General features: G+C 60.5%; 1 protein-coding gene across 2 annotated transcripts in view; it reads left to right on the top strand.

The window, feature by feature from the left end:
• Positions 1 to 17,939, top strand: part of TRAPPC9 (trafficking protein particle complex subunit 9) — a 572,354-nt gene extending 554,415 nt beyond the window's left edge. For both annotated transcript variants that reach the window (XM_021688817.2, XM_044914681.1), the window contains 2 exons: positions 16,345 to 16,565; positions 17,188 to 17,939. In XM_021688817.2, coding sequence (XP_021544492.1) covers positions 16,345 to 16,565; positions 17,188 to 17,355 — 389 coding nt within the window. In that variant the 3' untranslated portion in view covers positions 17,356 to 17,939. The remainder of the gene's footprint in view (positions 1 to 16,344; positions 16,566 to 17,187) is intronic.
• The last annotated feature ends 207 nt before the right edge of the window (positions 17,940 to 18,146 follow it).

Here is an 18,146-nt window from a genome sequence, read left to right as displayed (position 1 = left end):
TGGGTGGGTAGAGAGATGGATGGTAGATGGTGGGTAGATGGATAGATGGGTGGGTGCTGGAAGGATGGGGGATGAATAGATGAGTAGATGGATGGATGAGGGATGAACGGGTAGGTGAATGGATGGGTGGGTGAGTGAGTGGGTGGATAGGGATAGATGGATGACATGTAGTCTAGTGTTGGTCGAGTTTGTGAAGATAGAAGATGAAGTATCCAGCCTGTGGACAGAGGAACCCCATAGCTAGACAGGTTAGAAGGAGCTGTGGGGGTCACGTTAACTGGGGGCACCACACAGCCATGGTCAGCAACTTCAGAAAGCAAAGAAACGGGAGCCTGACCCTGTTGCCAGTGGTTATACGCTTTTGTTGGAAGCAGGTGCGCAGCATGCAGAGACAGAGAAATGAGCACGAGCCAGTGGAGAGCCCTGATTGCTGGAGCAAGGATGCTTATGGGTGACCCGGTTTCTGGAAGGGTCAGGCTTGTCTGAGCGCCAGGGGCTGTGGTCTTGACCCCTGAGCATCCCTGCCTCCAGACCCCCTGAAAGATGTGTTCTGTTTAGTTTTGGCTGCTGGTCATTTCACAGCTGAGAAATCCACTGCGATTTTCAGACTGACATCTGACAGAATTGGGCCAGACTTCAGATGTGTGGCCAGGTGCACCAACTGGGTGGGCGCCCATAACCTTTCGCTGGAACGGACTAATTTCAAGTGGCATATTGATCGGCTCTGTGGGGAGCAGGGCAGTCATTCCTCAGGATGGCCCCTGCAGCCCCCTGGCCTGGCCCGGGCCTCCCCCACTCCAGCCTGGCCTCTGCAAGCCTCCGAGCAGGCAGAGCCCCAGCTGAGCTACCTGGTGGAGGGGCGAGGGCTCTAGGCTCTTGTGCTGGAGGTGCACTCGGTTCCTCTGTGTCCGCCGGGTAATCCGTCCTGCCTGTGTTCCTGGCGGCTGCCGCAGGGGACAGATGAACTCACACAGAAGCAAGCAGTGTGAGCTCTGCAGTTGAATCTCAGCTCGGGCGGGTGACCTAACCTCCGTGTGCCTCATCCATAAAACGGCGACAGGAAGACCCCTTCGTCATAGGGCCCTTGTGAGGCTTAATGGGATGATCCATCCAAGGCACTGAGAACAGTGCCAAGTGCACAGGGAGCCTCGGAAGAGTGGGGGTTTGTATCCCGTCGTGGTGGCAGAGCCAGCGGCTGCAGGGAGCCCAGGAGCAGGGAGGCAGACAGCGGCTCCAGGAAGGGACCGGCCCTTCCCTCACACACACCCTCATTCCCAGGCATTCACTGGTCAAGAGAGGAGCAAGCCTCGGGCCCTGTCTCTGCGGCTCCCAGTGTGTGGGGACACAGCAGGGACAGGCAGTGACAGCCAGGGTGGCCCAGGCTGCAGTGGGAGGGCTTTCCGGGGAGTGACCCCGCCCTGTGAGCGGACAGCATGCACGCACAGGCCTGCACACAGAGAGCATCCTGATGCTCTGTAGCCCTTTTTGATTGTGCTTTTTTTTTTAGAGGGTGAGGCAGAGGGAGAGAGAATCTTAAGCAGGTTCCTTGCCTAGCACACAGAACCCGACCCAGGGCTCGATCTCACAACCCCAAGATCATGACCTGAGCTGAAACAAGAATCAGATGCTCAACCGACTGAGCCACCAGGCGCCCAGCTCTGGGGCCCTTTACTGTCCAGCATCCCTCCCAGGCAGGCATCCTCAGCCCATCCTACAGACGAGGAGACTGAGGCTGGGTGAAGACCGCCCATCATGGCTTGTCTGCCCCTCCCCCAGGGCAGCCTTCACTCGCACCAATTCCAGTCACCGCCCTTTGGGTGTGTCCTTCCTCCTGAGCATTCTCCCCAAAGCTGTACCTGCTCTGGTGTGTCGTCTGCGGTCACGGGACCAGGGAGCCCTTTCTGCAGGGACAGCTGGTGGCAGTCTTGACATCTCTGCAGAAAGCTCGGTTTGGGAAGCCCCAGCAGGACTGTCCTGCTGGAGGATCAGGGCTCTCTTGCATGGGCATGACGTCGGTGGGAGGAGCAGGTGCTCATGTGACGTGCGGCGGCCACCAACACTGTTAGAACAGTGCCTCCAGGAGCGTGCTGCCTGCTCGTGGTGGGGATGCGGGCCCGGTGGACAGCTGTGGTGTGAGTGGCCCCTCAGGACACATCCCCTGGGCCCGTGGGGTGAGCCCAGGGGTCCTGGATCCTGCCCTCTCAGGGCTGGAAGGCACATTGAGAGAGGCCACCCCTCCTTGGAGGGAGGCAAGAGGCCTGCCCTGAGAGCGGAAGGCTACAAGCCTGTCAAGTCCCTTCTTCTCTGGCTCTGGTCTGCCCAGACGGCCCCCTCAGCCTGTGCCCAGCACAGCCCCGGGGAGGGGGGACTGCAGTGCAGGGCTGCTGCCTCACCCCACGCTCCTCCTCTGCAAACCTGGGAGGACCCAGCCCGTAGCAAGGGGCAGCAGCCTGAGGGCACGTCTCGTCTGTGCTGGGGTCGGCTGGGGTAGAGCGGCCAAGGACCAACGGCACACAGGAGCTGTCCAGGGCCCCAGGGAGACGTCCCTCTGGGATGTGGTAAGGCCACGGTCATTCGCAGGGTGCCGGCCTTCATCAGAGAGAGTCGGAATCTTGCACACATCCTGCGCTCGGGGGCCTCTGGGATGTTCAAGCACTAGTCGGAGAAGCTCAGGCTGGGAACTGGGGACGCCGCTCCGGGGGCCTCGGTCGGTAGGAGCAGCTCTGGTGGGGGTGGGTCTTCGGGGCCAGCATGCTGCCCATGCCGCACTGGGAGAGCTGGGGCACCTAACCCTGAGGTGTCTCTGCTCCTCCTACGATGTCCCCCTGCACCATCCAACCCCTTCGCCTTGGGTCGGGTGGGGTGGGCTGTGGTGCGAGGGGCCCCTCACCCTGTCCTGGGTTTGTGTGGGCCTGTCTCCCCCGGGGCCCGCCGCATCCTACTCATTGCTGCACTGCCTGCCCCGCCCCGGGGGGAGCAGGAAGCAAGGGGCCCTGTCCCCGACCATATCCCTGTGAGCCCTTCGGCCCCCTTCCAAAGGCGGTGCAAACTCAGTGGGGCCGTGCTCTCTGGTGGCTCAAAGGTGCTCCTTTCTCATGGCAGGAGCAGCTCTGACCCTGTTCCCAGTTACGCACAGGGCAGCAAGCTCACCACCACCCCATGGTTTGGTCACTCAGGCCACTCGGAAGGTTCTTCTGTGGCCCCAGTCGTCCCTGACGGACGTTGTGCTCCGGGACACTGTGGTTCTAGGGGAAGATTTGGCTGTTGCCATTTTAGAGTCTGTCTGACCCATGAACGTGGACTAAGCACCAGCCAGGTGTCAGGCCCTGGGCTGTATGGGGGGAGGGGGGCAGGCTCCTGGCACCGTGTCCGGCAAGCACACGGCGGGGAGCAAGCATAGTGCCCTGACTCAGCAGAAGGAGGGTCTGTGCACGGCTTCCTACGGTCACTTAGCGGGCTGAGCCCGGGCACAAGAGCTAGAAAGTAATAGCCTGCTTTGAAATCATCCCTCTCATCCCTCTTGTGTAGCAGATGGGGAAGCAGAGGCTCAGACAGGGTAAATGATTTACCTAAGGTCACACAGTGAGCCGTAGCCGGCTGAGTTCATTATTCACTTGGCTCGGTGAATGACCCCTGAGCCCCTCCCCTCAAAGAGCAAGTCTCTACCGGAGGCAGCCTGTCACAGAACTCTTGAGTCGGTTCGTGCGTGGTGTGACAAGGAGCTGGTGTGGGGCTGGGTGTGGTGCAGGCAGTCTTCCCAGAGGAGGTGCTGCTTGAGCTGAGTTTTGAAGAGGCCAGTAGGAGTCCGCAAGGAGCAGGGTTTGAGGGGCTGTGGGAGGCTGCCATATGGCAGGGTGGGGTCCCAGGGCACCGGAGGAGAGAGACACAGACAGGGAGAGGCAGACTGCCTTCAGCTTGGTCTGGAAGACTCTGAAGGAGCCATCAGCGCCATCCCTACACCGAGCATCATTTTAGGTCTTCTCTCTGGAAAACCTTTTTCTTCTGCTTTGCTGTCTCCCCCGCTGGACAGGCCTAGGAGTCCAGGGTTCTGGCCAGGCCTGCAGACCACGATGGGAGGCCCCACGATGGGAGGCCCTGCTGGGCCCTGGGGAATGGAGGGAGTGCCCAGCCGCAGGCCTCAGGAGCCGCACCCCCAGGCCAATGCAGAGTGCCAGGTACAGCGACCCAGGCATTGCGGGGGGGAGGCTGAGCTGGACAGGTGGGCAGGGCGGCCTCCCAGGCAGAGCAACAAACAGGGCCGCGCCGCCAGCCCCTCCTTGTGCTGGCTCACCAAGAGGAGGGCCTGCGGGTCTTGGGCTTGCCCCGTGGCCCCGGCTGTACCGCGCGTGTGACCTGCAGGTGAGGGGGTCCGAGGCTTTCTGCAGGACCACGGGGGCAGTGCAGGGCTCCCTGGGTGGCGGGAACCTGCTTTATGTAGAAAGGCTTGTGATGAGATGAAAAATGAGCTATTGAAAAGGTATAGACATTGCTTGGGGACAGAGGACTCATTTTAAATTCTCTGCTGTTCTCAGGAAGAGGGCTCTGCATAATGCGACCAGCCAGTGGGCAGATTTTCCATTTTTCTCTCCCGCTTTTCTCCCAGTTTATCTCCTCTGGTCTGAAATGCTTGTCTGAATCCAGGTGGTGGAAGGGGGCGGACTTACTAGAGGCTTGTCCCCGGCGAGCCAGGGTGGTCCCTGTCCCAACGGGCAGGAACAGGGACCGGGGGCCGGTCAGCTCCGAGCCACGCTGCAGCGTTTCCTTCTGAGTGCTGGGAGCTTGGTCACGTGGGCGCTCGAGGCCTGTACGTGTCACCTCTCAGTGTGGTGACAAACAGCCCTGGATTTCAGGGACCTAACACCAGCCTTACTGTATTTAGGTTTCGTGCTATTCTTGGTGGGGGGCCTTTCTGGAACTCATGGAGGGACCCCAGTTCTGCCCATTCTGTGGCCTCCCCCTCCCGTGGCCTCCCCCATGGCCCCTCGCTCCACTCCTCCGTCTCGGTGGGGAGATAGGGGTGGGAGGAGGTACGTGTTTGTGGGCCAGGTTCGGGGGGGGTGTCATCTCCCCTCCGTGCCCTGGCCGGGACTCCATACCGTGTTCGCACCCGCCACTGGGAGGCTGCAGTCTGGCTGTGCGCCCGGCAGGAAGGGAATGGTGTGGCAAACACCCGGCCTGCCTCTGCCACCAGAACCTTCTCAAGCTCAAGTGGTCCTTCAGGGAAGAGCGGGGAAGGCTGCCTGATGCCGGGGGCGTGTGAGCAGGGCCTTGCGACGCAGGGCTGGGGGCGCGTGCCCGTGAGAGGGCACCAGGAGCCCAGCCCAGAATGCCACCATCGGCACGGAGCCCTCAGGCAAGGTGCATGCGCCGACTTGGTGGCGGGGAGACCCGGGTTCAAGTCTCTGTGACTGAAGGAGCCACTGCCTGTGGCCGCTCCTCCCAGCCCCCCATGCTTTTTGGGCATTTGCACTCTGTCCAGGCTCCCAGCTAAGCCCTCTCCTGGGCGCATCTCCTCCACTCCCCGTGCCAACCCTCTGGTGGGTGCGGGGCGTGGTGCCCGCATTCAGAGGAGGAAGCAGAAGCCATCTACCTGTGCCCGAGAAGCCTGGCCCCATAGCTGTAGAGGGTGTCCATGGGCTAGGACCCTGGACCCACATCTTTCTTCCCATGTTCAAGGCGGCTGCTCACCACAGTGCACAGATAGGCACGGGCCATGCCAGGATGCAGCCCAAGACCTTTCTCCTGGGGGAGTTGGCCCCCACCTGCCCTGGGCTCCCTCCACACCCCCCCACGCCCCCTTGTAGCACTGGACGCCCTGTGCCAGGCTCGCTGGCTGATGGCCGTGCTCCAGAGGCCAGAGAGTCTCTCCATGAGAACTCCAAGCTGCACGGGCCTCCCCTACAATTCCAACTTGCCTTAATTTTAATTTAATTCCCTTTAATCTTTAATGAAAAGTTGTAAAAGTAAATTATTTACCCATGAGAGCCAAACGGCTCCTCAGGAGCTGTTCTCCACTTGAGGGTAATTACACGTGTGGGCCTTGAACAGGCTCCCTCCCTGGATGCCGAGGAGGAGGCATTCTGGTTTATGAACTAATTAGCTACCTCAATAACTGTTAAAAATGCATGCCATTTGGTGGATTGAGAGCAAAGCTCCGGCCTCATATGGTGCACACCCTGACAGTCGCCGAGGGGGCAGAGAGAGCCTGTGTTCTGGCCCCATGACCCATGGGAGCCCTGTTGCTGAGCTGAGCTCTCCTAAAACTGCACTGTGGTTCTGGGGCAGACGGAGCCGGCCCGCCTTCTGCCTGTCATTGTCCATCTCTGCCCGTCTCCTGGTCTGAGCTTGTACACCAGAGGGCATGGCCCCCTTCCCCCCAGTGCTGGGGGCTCACAGAGTGGGGGCAGGGGGATGCGGAAGAGTGAGGGGGGCTGCGCACTGCTTTTCTGCATGCGAGGCCCTTGCCCAGAACACCATCACCCCACCTCCTGGGCATGCCCATGCTTCTAATCTCTTTTCCACTCTCTCAATATACAATAAAGTAGCCAAATTAAATTTAAAATGTCCAGACTAGGGAAAACCATCTTTGGCATAATTGGTCAAGACCTGCAGGAGAGGGTGTATGTGAGTGTGAGGGCGTATGTGTGTGTAGACGGCGGCGCGGCTTACTGAGGGCCAGCGTGGTGCTCTAGATTGGTACACCGTTTGCACTGGGCTTCCTGTCAGCCGAAGGGAGAAGGTCAGTTACCTGGCTCTCATTGGCAAAGAAGGAAAACGTGTCAGTTAGTTACTACCATGTTGGCATTCGAGAAAGTTCACCACTTTTTACTGGATACTTGCACATTGCAGGGTTTCATACCGGATCTGCCTATACCTTCTTCCAAGGGACCCCGCCAGTTGTTGCCAGGGAGGAGGGTGACCCCTGGGTCCCCTCGCCTTACCGCTCTCCTCACATCCCAGGCTTTGCTTGTTTTTCTGCTTGAATTTCTTTTGCTGCATTTAAAAGGTGACAGAGCTTCTGTATAAATTCCCAAGCCTCATCTGAATAAAATTTGACTCTAAAAATTAGGCCCACCCCAAATTTATGATGACTAGAAAAATGTGTGTGTCTCGTGAGGTTTAACTTTTACACGTGCTTTCACTGAAGCAGGCTGGGTAGGGCCTCCCAAACCTGACTCACTTCGGCTGTTCCTGGGTCTTCACCGAATTAATTTCTACTGCATTGTTCTCACATATTTAAAATGTTTTATCCAAAATTAGATATTTGGGCCTAAAGTCTACTTGGCCATCCCGTTTCTTACAATCACCCAAAGTCGGGAAGGGTTGAGGTGTGGGGTGAGGGCGGGTGTCCTTGCTTGGAGTTTGAGCTCACCTGGCCTTGGGAATCTTGTCCTAAAGGAGAAATGCGCAGGTTGTTGGATAAGCCGGTTGAGTAAGAAATCCACCCTCTTTTCCACTGAAGGTGATTTGCACATGACCTTGGGGTGGGCTGGTATTTTAGATGTTCCCTGCCCCTTCCAAGAAGCCTGCTGTGCGGGCTGGCTCCACCAGGGAGGTTGGATCCCGGTTTCCACCGCTGTTCACCCTGCTCCTCTCTGTTGCCCACTCTGAGCGAGACTGTGGGCACGTGCACGTCAGAATTGTATGCTCAGCCCACCTCAGACACAGCACGGCCAAGACATTCTCTTGTGAAAAGTCTCCTGGAGGTTTGAACCAGGGCTGTTCCCAGCTGGTTAGCGAATGTCTCCTGATGGCTGGGAGCACACACCTGCCCCTGACCCCATGCACACCCTCTCTGTACAGAGCTCACTGGACAGACACCTGTGGGCCCTGCAGGCTCAGCCTGACTGCCTGCCGCCTCTGACCTGTGTGTTCTCAGGATCAGTCTCCTCATCAGGGCACCCTCCCCACCGGCTCTGTAACCCCCGCTTCCAACCTGCCCCTCTCCTGCAGCCATGCTCTCGGCCCCTGATTGTCCCAGAGTCTGGCCTCGTGATCACTGGTGGCCTCAGACTTGCCAGGCCCCTACTCTCTGTTATGCATGGGAGGAGAGGGTCCCACACTAAGTCCCAGCCATCTGGCCCTGGGCTCCAGAAGAAGTAGGAGCTAAGGGCTTGGGATTCCAGAAGGTTCTCACGGCTATGGATGGAGTGAGTCAAGACTTCACCAAAGGGCCCTGTGGGAGAGTAAGGGCCGCGGCAGCGTGACCAGGCATGGCTATCTCAGAAATACAAAGCGAAACCATCACGAGATGCCACCTCATGCCCACCAGGGTGGCTAGAACCAAGAAGACAATAGCAAGCATGCAGATGTGGAGAAATCGGGACCCCGCTCCCTGCTGGTGGGAACGGGAGATGGTGCATCTGCTGTGGAAAGCACCCTGGCAGTTCCTCAGAAGGTAGAGAGAGTTACCATGTGACCCAGCAGTTCCACGCGGAGCTGTGTGTCCTGGGGTGATGGAAACCCACGTCCACGCAGATCGCGTCCACGGAAGCCCAGAGCGCCGTTGCCCCACGTCCATGCAGACCGCGTCCACAGAAGCCCACAGCGCCAATGACCCATGTTGACAAAGACCACGTCCACGGAAGCCCACAGTGCCACTGACCCACGTCCACGCAGACCATGTCCACACAGGGGAATCCTATCTCATCATAAGGAGTGGAGTACTGACGCCTGCTACAATGCGGATGACCCTTGACAACATTACTCAAAGTGAGATCAGCCAGACACAAAAGACCACGTATGATTCTACTCCTGTGGAAGTCCAGAATAGGGAAGTCTAGGGAGCTGGAAACTCAGTAGCTGTTTAGGGCTGGAGGGAACGCGGAGGTGGGGGTGAGGCTAAGGGAATGGAATTTCTTTTAGGGGTGATGAAAACATTCTCAGATTGTCTGTGGTGATGGCCGCCCAGCTCTGGAAATGCACGAAAACCCACTGAACTGTACCTTGTATGTGGTGAAGTGTATGGTATGTGAAGTGTATCTCAATAAAGCTGTTAAAAAAATAAATGGGCTCAGGAGCCCCGGGTTACAGCGGGGCCAGCGACTGAGCCTCTCCATGCCTTGACTGTCCATCTGCACAGTGGGACAGGATGGATGACGTGGGGCCTTGGAACAGGGGCTAGGACACAGCCAGTGCTCGAGGAACAGGCATGCTTGTCACCAACAAGAGTAACAGGGAAGTCCGTGCCGGAGCGTGCTGGAGGCTTGCGTAGAGGCGCTGAGTCCACTGAGCTCTCCACCTTCTCCTGGGCTTCTTTGGATCACGGAAACCTCTGGAGTGAACTGCACAAAGTAGATTGGCAGATCCCGAGGGCCGTGCCTCTGTACCTCCAAGGCCCCGAGAAAGGCTGGCTCCTTCCTGGCACCAGTGGTGAACCAGAGCAGAGCTGAGAAGAGGCAGCATTCGTCAGAACCCAGGTGGGGGCCTGAACTAGCCTCGTGTCAGCCAGAGCTGCTTCAGCCCCTCCTGGGGGGAGACAGGAAACTGAGGCTAGAGGGCAGAGCCCCTGCCCCCAAAAGCAGGACTCCAGCCTCCATGCTGATTCCAAGGCCTGGGTGATGGGCACTCCATCTGGGCATCCTCCTCCGGGAAGCCCCCGCTGGGGACACAGGAGCAGCCCATGCTTACCTCGCTAGCCCACAGCAAGCTCTCCAGGGCCAGGCTCCCACAGAGCTGGGTATCGGGGAGCAGGCCCTTGGACCCAGGCCCTGGCAGCTCCATCAGCTCCCTGCACCTCAGTGTCCCTACGCAACAGGCACACCTGTTCTGTGCGCCCTCCAGGAGGAACGTGAGGTTGCCAGTCGGGGGCTTGGCCCCGAGTAAGACACCCGCAGGTGGGGGCAGCACAAGGCCCCACCCCCGCCCAGGGTGCACCCCTCTGCCCCAGGCTCACGGCTGGCTCCCAGCCTGAACCCGCACCCAACAGTGGCTGCCCTTGGCCAAAACACAGGCTGGCATGGGCAGCTTCCTCTCTCCTCGCGCCTCTCCAGAGTCGGCCCCCCAGGGCCTTTCCCTCATCTCGGCGTCTATTTATAGCGTGCGCTGGTGACAGAGCCGGGACGTGCTGTAGCAGAAGCGTGGCAGTGGTTTCAGGAGGAATTCTGGGCCAGACAAGATTAGGTCTGTGACTCTGGCTGGGACTAAAAGTGAAGGAGAAGCAGTCCCAGGGGCAGAGGGAGATGGGCCATGGCCCGATTTAATGCTGTGAGGGAAGAGACTAATCTGCTCCCGGGAGATTTCTTACAGCATGAGATTCTCCTGCATAAATAACGTCCTCTACGAAAGTTTGGTCTGCGAGTCAGGGACCCAGAGCCAGGCAGCGGCAGGCTGGTCCTAATGTCCTCTTTGCAGGGCACTTCAGGGACATGGCCCGGTCCCTCTGAGACACAGGTTACAGACAAGTGACCGGGAGCCAGAAGGGGGGCTGGGCACAGCCAGTGAATGGGGGTGGGGACTCAAGCCCAGCCCCAGAGCACACTCATGCACTCGTCCAGCCACTTGGTCGCCCCCCAGATATCAAACAGAGTGAGTGCCTGCCTGTCCTGGTGTTGGGGACATGGGCAAGTGCCAGTTCTCATGGAACATCCAGGGAAGAAGGAACACAGTCAATACTTAAGCAAATGGGTAAACAAGAGATAGGATGTCAAGAGCCATGAGAAAACAGAGAGGGTGTGAAAGAGTAACAGGGATAGGAGGACTCTTCACTGTGTGTTCAGAAATGACCTCTCGGAAGAGACGGCCAAGGTGGCAAGAATAGCAGGTGCAAAGGTCCTGGGGCATGCTAGAGGAACAGGAGGGAGGTCATGTGGCTAGAGCAAGAAGTGGGGCAGAACAGCAGCCCGTGTGATGGGGGGCAACCCTGCTGGAGCCATGCAGGGCCCTGGAAGCCAGCGTCAGTGGCCGAAATCTGATCGAACCTCCCTTTTGTTCTGAGTGTAAAGAGAAGCCATAGGCCAGCCGAGGGGCAAGCAAGGAAGTAAGGAGATTGAATGGCATTTTTACACCATCCCTTTGACTATTGCATGGGAAAGGGTAGAACAGGAAGTGTGGACATAGGGAGGTCTGCTAGGGAGCTGGCCCGGACTCGGGTGGAAAAGGGAATTCTGACTGCTGACCCCAGACATGCTGATGGGCTGGGCATGGGCGCCAAAGTGGAGCGACCTCGGTGTGACCTTCAGGTGCGAGGCTGGGCCTCTGTGATGCCATCAGGCCCACCTGGCTACTCCAGGATACTCTCCCCATCTCGAGGTTCCTCCCCTCATCACAGCTGCCGAGTCCCTTTTGTCGTGGGAGGGGACATATTCCACAGGTTCCAGGGATGAGGACGTGGACATCCTTCGGGGAGCATTATTCTGTCTACCTCACCATCCCCTGTGCTGGTAAGGCAGACTCAGGGTTCTGGAAGGTTTCGGGGAAAAGGTTGACCCTCCAGAGCCAGAGTCTGTCTGTCCTGCTCTCTGCTCCCGAGCAGCCCCCAGGAGGAGGTCCCCTGTGCACAGCTCCTGGGCAGCTGTGGTTGGCGTCGTGGGGAGGGGGGGGCGGTGGGCCGCCTCCTGAGCTGGACCCCCCCAGGGCTCCATTTCCCTGAGGCCTCGCAGCCCGTGGCTCTGCCTGTCCTTGGGCACTTGCCTCCAGCCCCTGGCTCTCGAGGCCCCCATCCCCGTGGGCACTCAGGCATCCCGTGGCTGAAGAAGGGCCCTGGAGCAACCACTGCCGCCCCGTCCCGCAGGCCTGGACTCCCCAGGGTGGATGTGAGTCCCGGCGGTAACGGGCCGCTGAGCACCCCCATCTTGGCCCGCCCAGTCCTGATTCTCACAGAAGCCCCAGAAATGGGTTCTGCTCTCCCGTCTGTAGGAGTAGAAGCTGAGGCTCAGAGAGGGTGAGTGGTGGTGAGTGCAGGAGAAAGTACTCGAACTGCAGATGACAGGAGCTCCCCCACACCGCCTGGAGAGGGAAGCAGGAGAGGTCACCAGCAGCATGGGGGGACACGGAGGAGGTGACCCCGGAGGCCAAGGGGAGAAATGAGGCCCCACTCACCGCCGCTACCAGACCCAGACTTCCATGAGGGCCTCGATGAGCCCACCCTGCCGTGGGAGGGAGGCACCATGGTGGCCGTGAGGGACACTTGGGCAGGACGTGCCAGCTTTAGGGGACACATTCACTCACCGGTGTCCCGCCTGCCTGAGGGCTGGCTGGCCAGTCTGCTGAGCACACAGAGGAGCTCACCCATCACCACTGTTGGGGTCCCGGTCTTGCCGTGGGTGAGTGGACGAGGCACCCACCTTCCCTGTCTAGAGGGCGGGGGGCTGGCCTGCGGAGCCCTCATAAGGACCTCTGCAGACGGGACTCAAACTGGGAAGCAGTTAACGGGTGGCTCTCCTCCCTCCAGGCACCTCAGGAATGACTCCCAAACAGCTTGCCTTTGAGAAGTGTTTAATTATTCATTCCCAGCTCCTTCCTAGTGGGTTTCCTGAACCGCTGGTGGCCAGCGCAGGCCTCTCCTCTGGTCTCAGCTGCTCCTCCCGGCCTTGCTCAGCGGGGCCCTCCGCCCGGGACAGGACACAGCTGGTCCAGGTCAGAGCCAGAGAAGCGAATTAGTTACAGCAAGGGGTGCGTTGGGGCAGCAGTGCTGATGGGGTGCGAAGCCGCACCTGAGCATGGCCAGCATCCTCAGCATCCCCAGCATCCTTAGGCACGTTTTCCCCAGATTTCTGAAACAACACCCCACGGGTCCCAGGAGACACTGGCCACGGGATCCTTCTCGATGCAGGAAGCCCGTTGTTCTCTCAGGGAACAGCGGACCCCTGCTCCGCTCTGCTGTGTCCTCCCAGTGATGTGGGGAGTTCTGGGGCCCATGGACCCGATCTGAGATGCTGGACTGCAGAAAGGAAGGAAACGGCTGCTTTCTGAGCACGGAAATTCTCCAGTTTGGTGGGCAGTCATTATGGGTGCCAGATCCTGGGGTGGCATGCCCGGCTGTCCCCGTTTGCCTGGCACCAAGGGCTTCCTGGATGCAGGACTTCCAGTGCCAACGCCAGGCTGAGCTGGGACTGTTGTCACCCTGTGCATGAGGACACAGCAGGTAGCAGGACAGGTGGGTCCTGCCCCTCTAGAGGGCCGCCCCCCTTCTCCCTGGGGAGCAAGCAGTCACAGCTCCGAGTAAGAGCCAGCGATCTGGGGGTCCAGGGGGAGGACTCACCTCACACCAGGGCAGGGAAGGCCTGGCTGGGTCCTCTGCCCTCTCTCTGGTCCTCTCACCTACCCCAGGCCTCTGAGGCCAGGATCATCATCCCAGCTTTGCAGATGAGGTGAAGGAGACTCAGGCTGGCAAAGCCCCCCACCCCCAGGATGAAGGGTAGAGGCCAGGTCAACACCCTAGCTCAGCTTCCTGCTTAGCCAGGGGCCCGTCCACCAGCCCTGCCGCCCTGGCCTGGCCTCAAGGCCACAAATCCCTGCTCCTTCTAGAGAGTGCCAAGGGAAGGTGACCCCCAGTAGCTGTGTACACAGCGTTGTCTCCCCTCCCCCTTGCGCGGGGTCGGGGGCTGGGAGCAAGCAGAGCTGGATGAGCCAGAGGCCAGTCCTCAGCTGTCCTAGCAAGTGAGCGATGCACACAATTCTCTGCAAGGAAAAAAAGAGCAGAGATGTAATGAGCCAGCCACCCTTCACTGATTTGCACATAATCGTATCTTTTCCTTAATGGAACCAGCTACCGAGGCGCCCTGACACCTTCTCTCTCCATTCTCCCCATTTGATTCAAGAGGTTTAGACCGTGCCTGGTCGCGTTCACCGTTCAGCAGACATGACCGAGGCCCGCTGTGCCCGCCGGTCCGTGCCAGCGCTCGGTGGAGGGCCCCGCATCAGGGCCAGGTGGGAAGCACCCTGTCACACCCCTGTCGCCGCAGCCTCTCTGTCGTGCGGGACTGAGAACTTTCTGCACATCGGCACCTGTGCATTTCCGTGGTCCTGTCACCTTGGCTGCAGGTGCTAGCAGGTGTTGAGGGCCCCGTGGAGGATGCTGGAGTGAATGAATGTTATCCAGTGATGGCCCCGTGGAGGCTCTGCCCCCCGAGGTGGGAGCGTGGGGCCGGTGGAGCGGGGCGGGGGCTTCCCCACCTGGGGAGGTGGGGACGCGGCGAGCGGCAGGCTACCCTGGTATCAGACCCTCTTAGAGACACTTCTGTGCCAGTAGTTCTGTTCGCGACACCGGATCCTCAGGACGTGAGGCAGGAATGCAGACGGAGCTCAGTATAAAAACGTGCACAGTGGGGATATTTATCTACTGAAAAAGTGGACACGACCTCACTGGGCTCGGGTGGGTAAATTACAGTTTATTCCTTTAATGGAATCCCCTGCAGCCTTCGAAAACATTCTCACAAAAATGTCAACATGTAGAACATGCTTCTGTTCTCATGGTCCCAGAGCGCCAGCCACCAAGCCACGGCAGTGAGGACATGTGGGGAAAGGGCTGGAAGTAGGGGGGAGTTGTAGAAAATTAGTCTTATTTCTATGAACTTTCCAAATTTTCTATGAAGAAACAGAATATGGGGGGGGGGAGACTTGATCTCAGGCTTTCCTGGAAGAATGGACTTGGTGGGACACGTGGTGGGTGGTTCTGGACCTGCAGTCCCTCCCCCACCCGCACCCAGCTGCACACAGAGCCGCCCCGCACGCTGCCTCCCGCCTCTGCCCACCCTGTTCCCGGTGTGCCCCCCCGTCCGTGTCCACACGCACGCACGCTCCCACTCACACACTCACATGTACTCCCATGCACCTCCACACACACACACGTTCGCACACACGCACACTCCCCCTTACACATGCGCGTGCTCACGCTCACATGCACACACTGACACACTCCCACTTACACACACACGTGCTCTCTCACACACTCTCATATGCACACACTCACACGTGCATCTCTCATACATGCACTCTCACCCCGTAACACGCACACACACACACTCACGCCCGTCCCTGGCTTGGCTGCGCAAGGTCAGCTGAAGAGACGCAAGCACTCTGAGGACAGCCCTTCCCCGCAGGGAGTTTTCCTCGCCCCCCTCCAAGGCAGGCCACCCCCCAACTTTCCTCCAGACCTGTGCCTCCAGGACCCCGGAGAGGGGCCTCAGCCTCCTTGCATAGGCTCCAGGGCCCCCCCAGCGGCCGGGCGGGAGGGTCTTCCCCGCGGTCACCTGGTGGCAGAAGCAGCAGCTGCGAGTCAGGGGGTGTCCCCGGTCGGCCTGGGGACGCGACAAGTAGAGGTCAGCCGAGGCAGGCTGGCGGGGCTCGGGGTTGGCCCCTTGTGGCTGCACAGCGAGTAGCGGGTGACGCAAAGTCACGGTGCAGCCTTGGGCCCCCTCCCTGAACTCCACGGTCGGGTCAGTGAGCCGGCGACCTCCTGCCTGGCCATGTCGGTGTGTAGGGCTTCCGTAAGAAGTGACCGCAGACCATGAGCTTCACGGAACAGGCATTTGCGCCCTCACGGGTCTGCAGGCTGGGTGTCAGCTGGGCCGTGCCCCCCACCAGAGGCTCCAGGGGAGGCTCCTTCCTGCTCTTCCAGCGTCTCGGCCTCCAATCTCTGCCTCTGTCTTCATGTGGCCTCTCCTCCAAGTCTGCTTCCCCTCATCTGCCTCTCCCGAGGATGTGTCTCATTCTCAAATCCCACCCATCCCTGCAGGTGGGCCCCCCAGACCTCCCCTCCCACCATCCTACGGGGACGTCCTGGGGGCTTGAGGGGAGTGGGAGTCCTAGCACAGCACTTTGCATTCTACCGACCCCCACCCCCACCTCCGCCACCCCTCTGCGCCCCCCCATCCCCGCTCTGCTCCTCAGGTTCCAGACCTTTTCCCAGCTAGTATCCCATTACCTGTGTGGTGCCCCCAGGATGGCCCAGCCCTCCCTGGGGGACTCTGGGCAGGCCACTGTGCATGTGTGTGTGGTAGAGGCCCAGCCAGGTCCCAGGCTTACCACGGACAGCCCCTGCCACGTTCTTGCCCTCGGTTCTGAGGCTCTCTCCTGGTTTTCCTCTCCACTGTGGGCCGTGGCCACAGCTCAGCCCTTTCAGGCAGGAGCATGGGAGACCCCAGCTTACCCCGGGCCCCTCCGGCATGGCACAGACCCTCTGGGGGCAGCTCTGGTGTCCACACCTGTCTTCTCCAGCCTGCACATCGGGACAGCAGGGACTGGGCCACGCATCTGTGCCCAGCACCCAGCCTGCATGGAGGGGGGGCGGCTGCCATGGAGTGGGAAGGAGTGAGGGAATGAATGAATGAATGAATGGCAGACAGGTGCGCAAGGCCGGCTGGGCAGTGCCCTTGACTGTTTCGTGTCCTGTGTCCCTTGCAGATGTGCTGGTGGATGGACAGCCCTGTGACTGTGAGGCCGCGGCCTGCCGGGTGGGCGACCCCGTGCGTCTGGAGGTGCGGCTGACCAACCGGAGCCCACGCAGCGTGGGGCCCTTCGCCCTCACTGTTGCGCCCTTCCAGGACCACCAGAACGGAGTGCACAACTACGACCTCCACGAGGCCGTCTCCTTCGTGGGCTCCAGCACATTCTACCTGGACGCGGTGCGTGGCGGTCTGCGAGCCCCAGCGCAGCCCCCGTGGCCATTGTCCCTTTGTCCCCAGACCCCCGCCCCCGGGCGGGGGCTTAGTGGGGAGCAAGCACAGACTCGTCTGTGCTGACCCTCGTTCATGCGACTCACCACAGGACCTCCCGAGTCCTGGCCGTGGTCCAGGATGGAGAGACCACCCCGAAGCTTGTTAAGGGGACAAGGCGGGTGGAGGAGGCCTAGGATAGCATCAGACCTGCTGCCATCACCAGCCCCCGGCCCTGCTCAGTCAGGGCTCCCGGCCTGGTGGTGGCTGCCCGCGGCCCAGCGGGACCAGTGACATCCACACGGCACAGCGCCCACGGCCCATTCACCTGCTGAAATGACAACTCATCCCATCCACCCCCCAGCCTGCCTGAACCCCCACATGGCCCAGGGAGGGAAGTGCTGTGCTCCCTCCGAAGCCAGGAGCTAAGGCTCAGAGAGGGGCAGCCGCCTGCTTGGGGAGGCACAGCAGGGAAGCCCTGGAGGGGGCCCTCCCCTCCCCCGTTGCCCCCACGTCCAGGCAGGTCCAAGGGTCTCCTGGTGGCTTTGGGGCTCGGTCTGCTCTGGGCTGACCTCCGCCCCTCCTCCCACAGGTGCAGCCTGCAGGCCGGTCGGCCTGCCTGGGAGCCCTGCTCTTCCTCTACACGGGCGACTTCTTCCTCCACATCCGCTTCCACCAGGACAGTGCGAGCAAGGACCTGCCGCCGTCCTGGTTCTGCCTGCCCAGCGTGCACGTGCGCGCCCTGGAGGCACAGGCCTGAGCCCTGCGGCCCTCCTCTGGGGCCCCGTTCCTGTGGGCACGGGTGACCCGGCAGCCACGGGGGCCCGGCCTAGCCCCCACCTTCCCTCCATCAGTCCCCACCCTTCCCCCCCAACTCCTGTGAGTGCCCAGACACGGCAGCCTCACCCCTTCCTGAACTGGCCGGCAGGGCCCTCTGCCGGAGCTTGGCACTAACCAGACCCCAGAGAGGAGCACCCATCCAGACCAGCCCCCTCCCGCCCCCCAACGGGTCCCTGCACCTGTTGCTGTGACCTGGGGGTCACAGCCCAGCCAGGAGAAAGGAAAGGTGAGCGTAAGGGAGGGCCACGGCTCGGTGGGGCCTGGGGAACCTCTCCTGAGCCCCCTCAGACCTGGCCCTCCCCCACCCCCAGTGCTGGCTCTTCTCCTGAGGGCCCCGAGGCAGCCCAGGCAGGAGAGGTGGGTCTGTGCATCAAGCAGGTCCATCTGCCCCCCACAGCAGGCAGACATCCAGGCCTCTGCCAGCTATCCTGGGCCCGGGGCTGTTTCCAGGCTGGGCTTGGGGTGCCATGGCCTGCGTGTGTCCGTGACAAGTTCTCCAATAAACGGCCCACCTTGCTTCTCTGCTGGTCCACTGCGTCTGTGCATCTGCTTGCCCAGCGTGGTCAGGGACCACCCCACCCAGCCCATCAGCCCCCGACTCAGGTAGGGATTCCCACGCACACGGGACAGCACATGGAAACCCCCCGTGACACGGCTGGTGGCCAGCAGGGTTGGGCCTGTGTCTGTCTGTCCCTGTGATCCCAGCCCCCC

The sequence above is a fragment of the Neomonachus schauinslandi genome, chromosome 4, assembly GCF_002201575.2.
Source record: "Neomonachus schauinslandi chromosome 4, ASM220157v2, whole genome shotgun sequence".
Lineage (NCBI taxonomy): Eukaryota > Metazoa > Chordata > Mammalia > Carnivora > Phocidae > Neomonachus > Neomonachus schauinslandi.
This window is presented reverse-complemented; position numbering and strand designations above follow the sequence as displayed.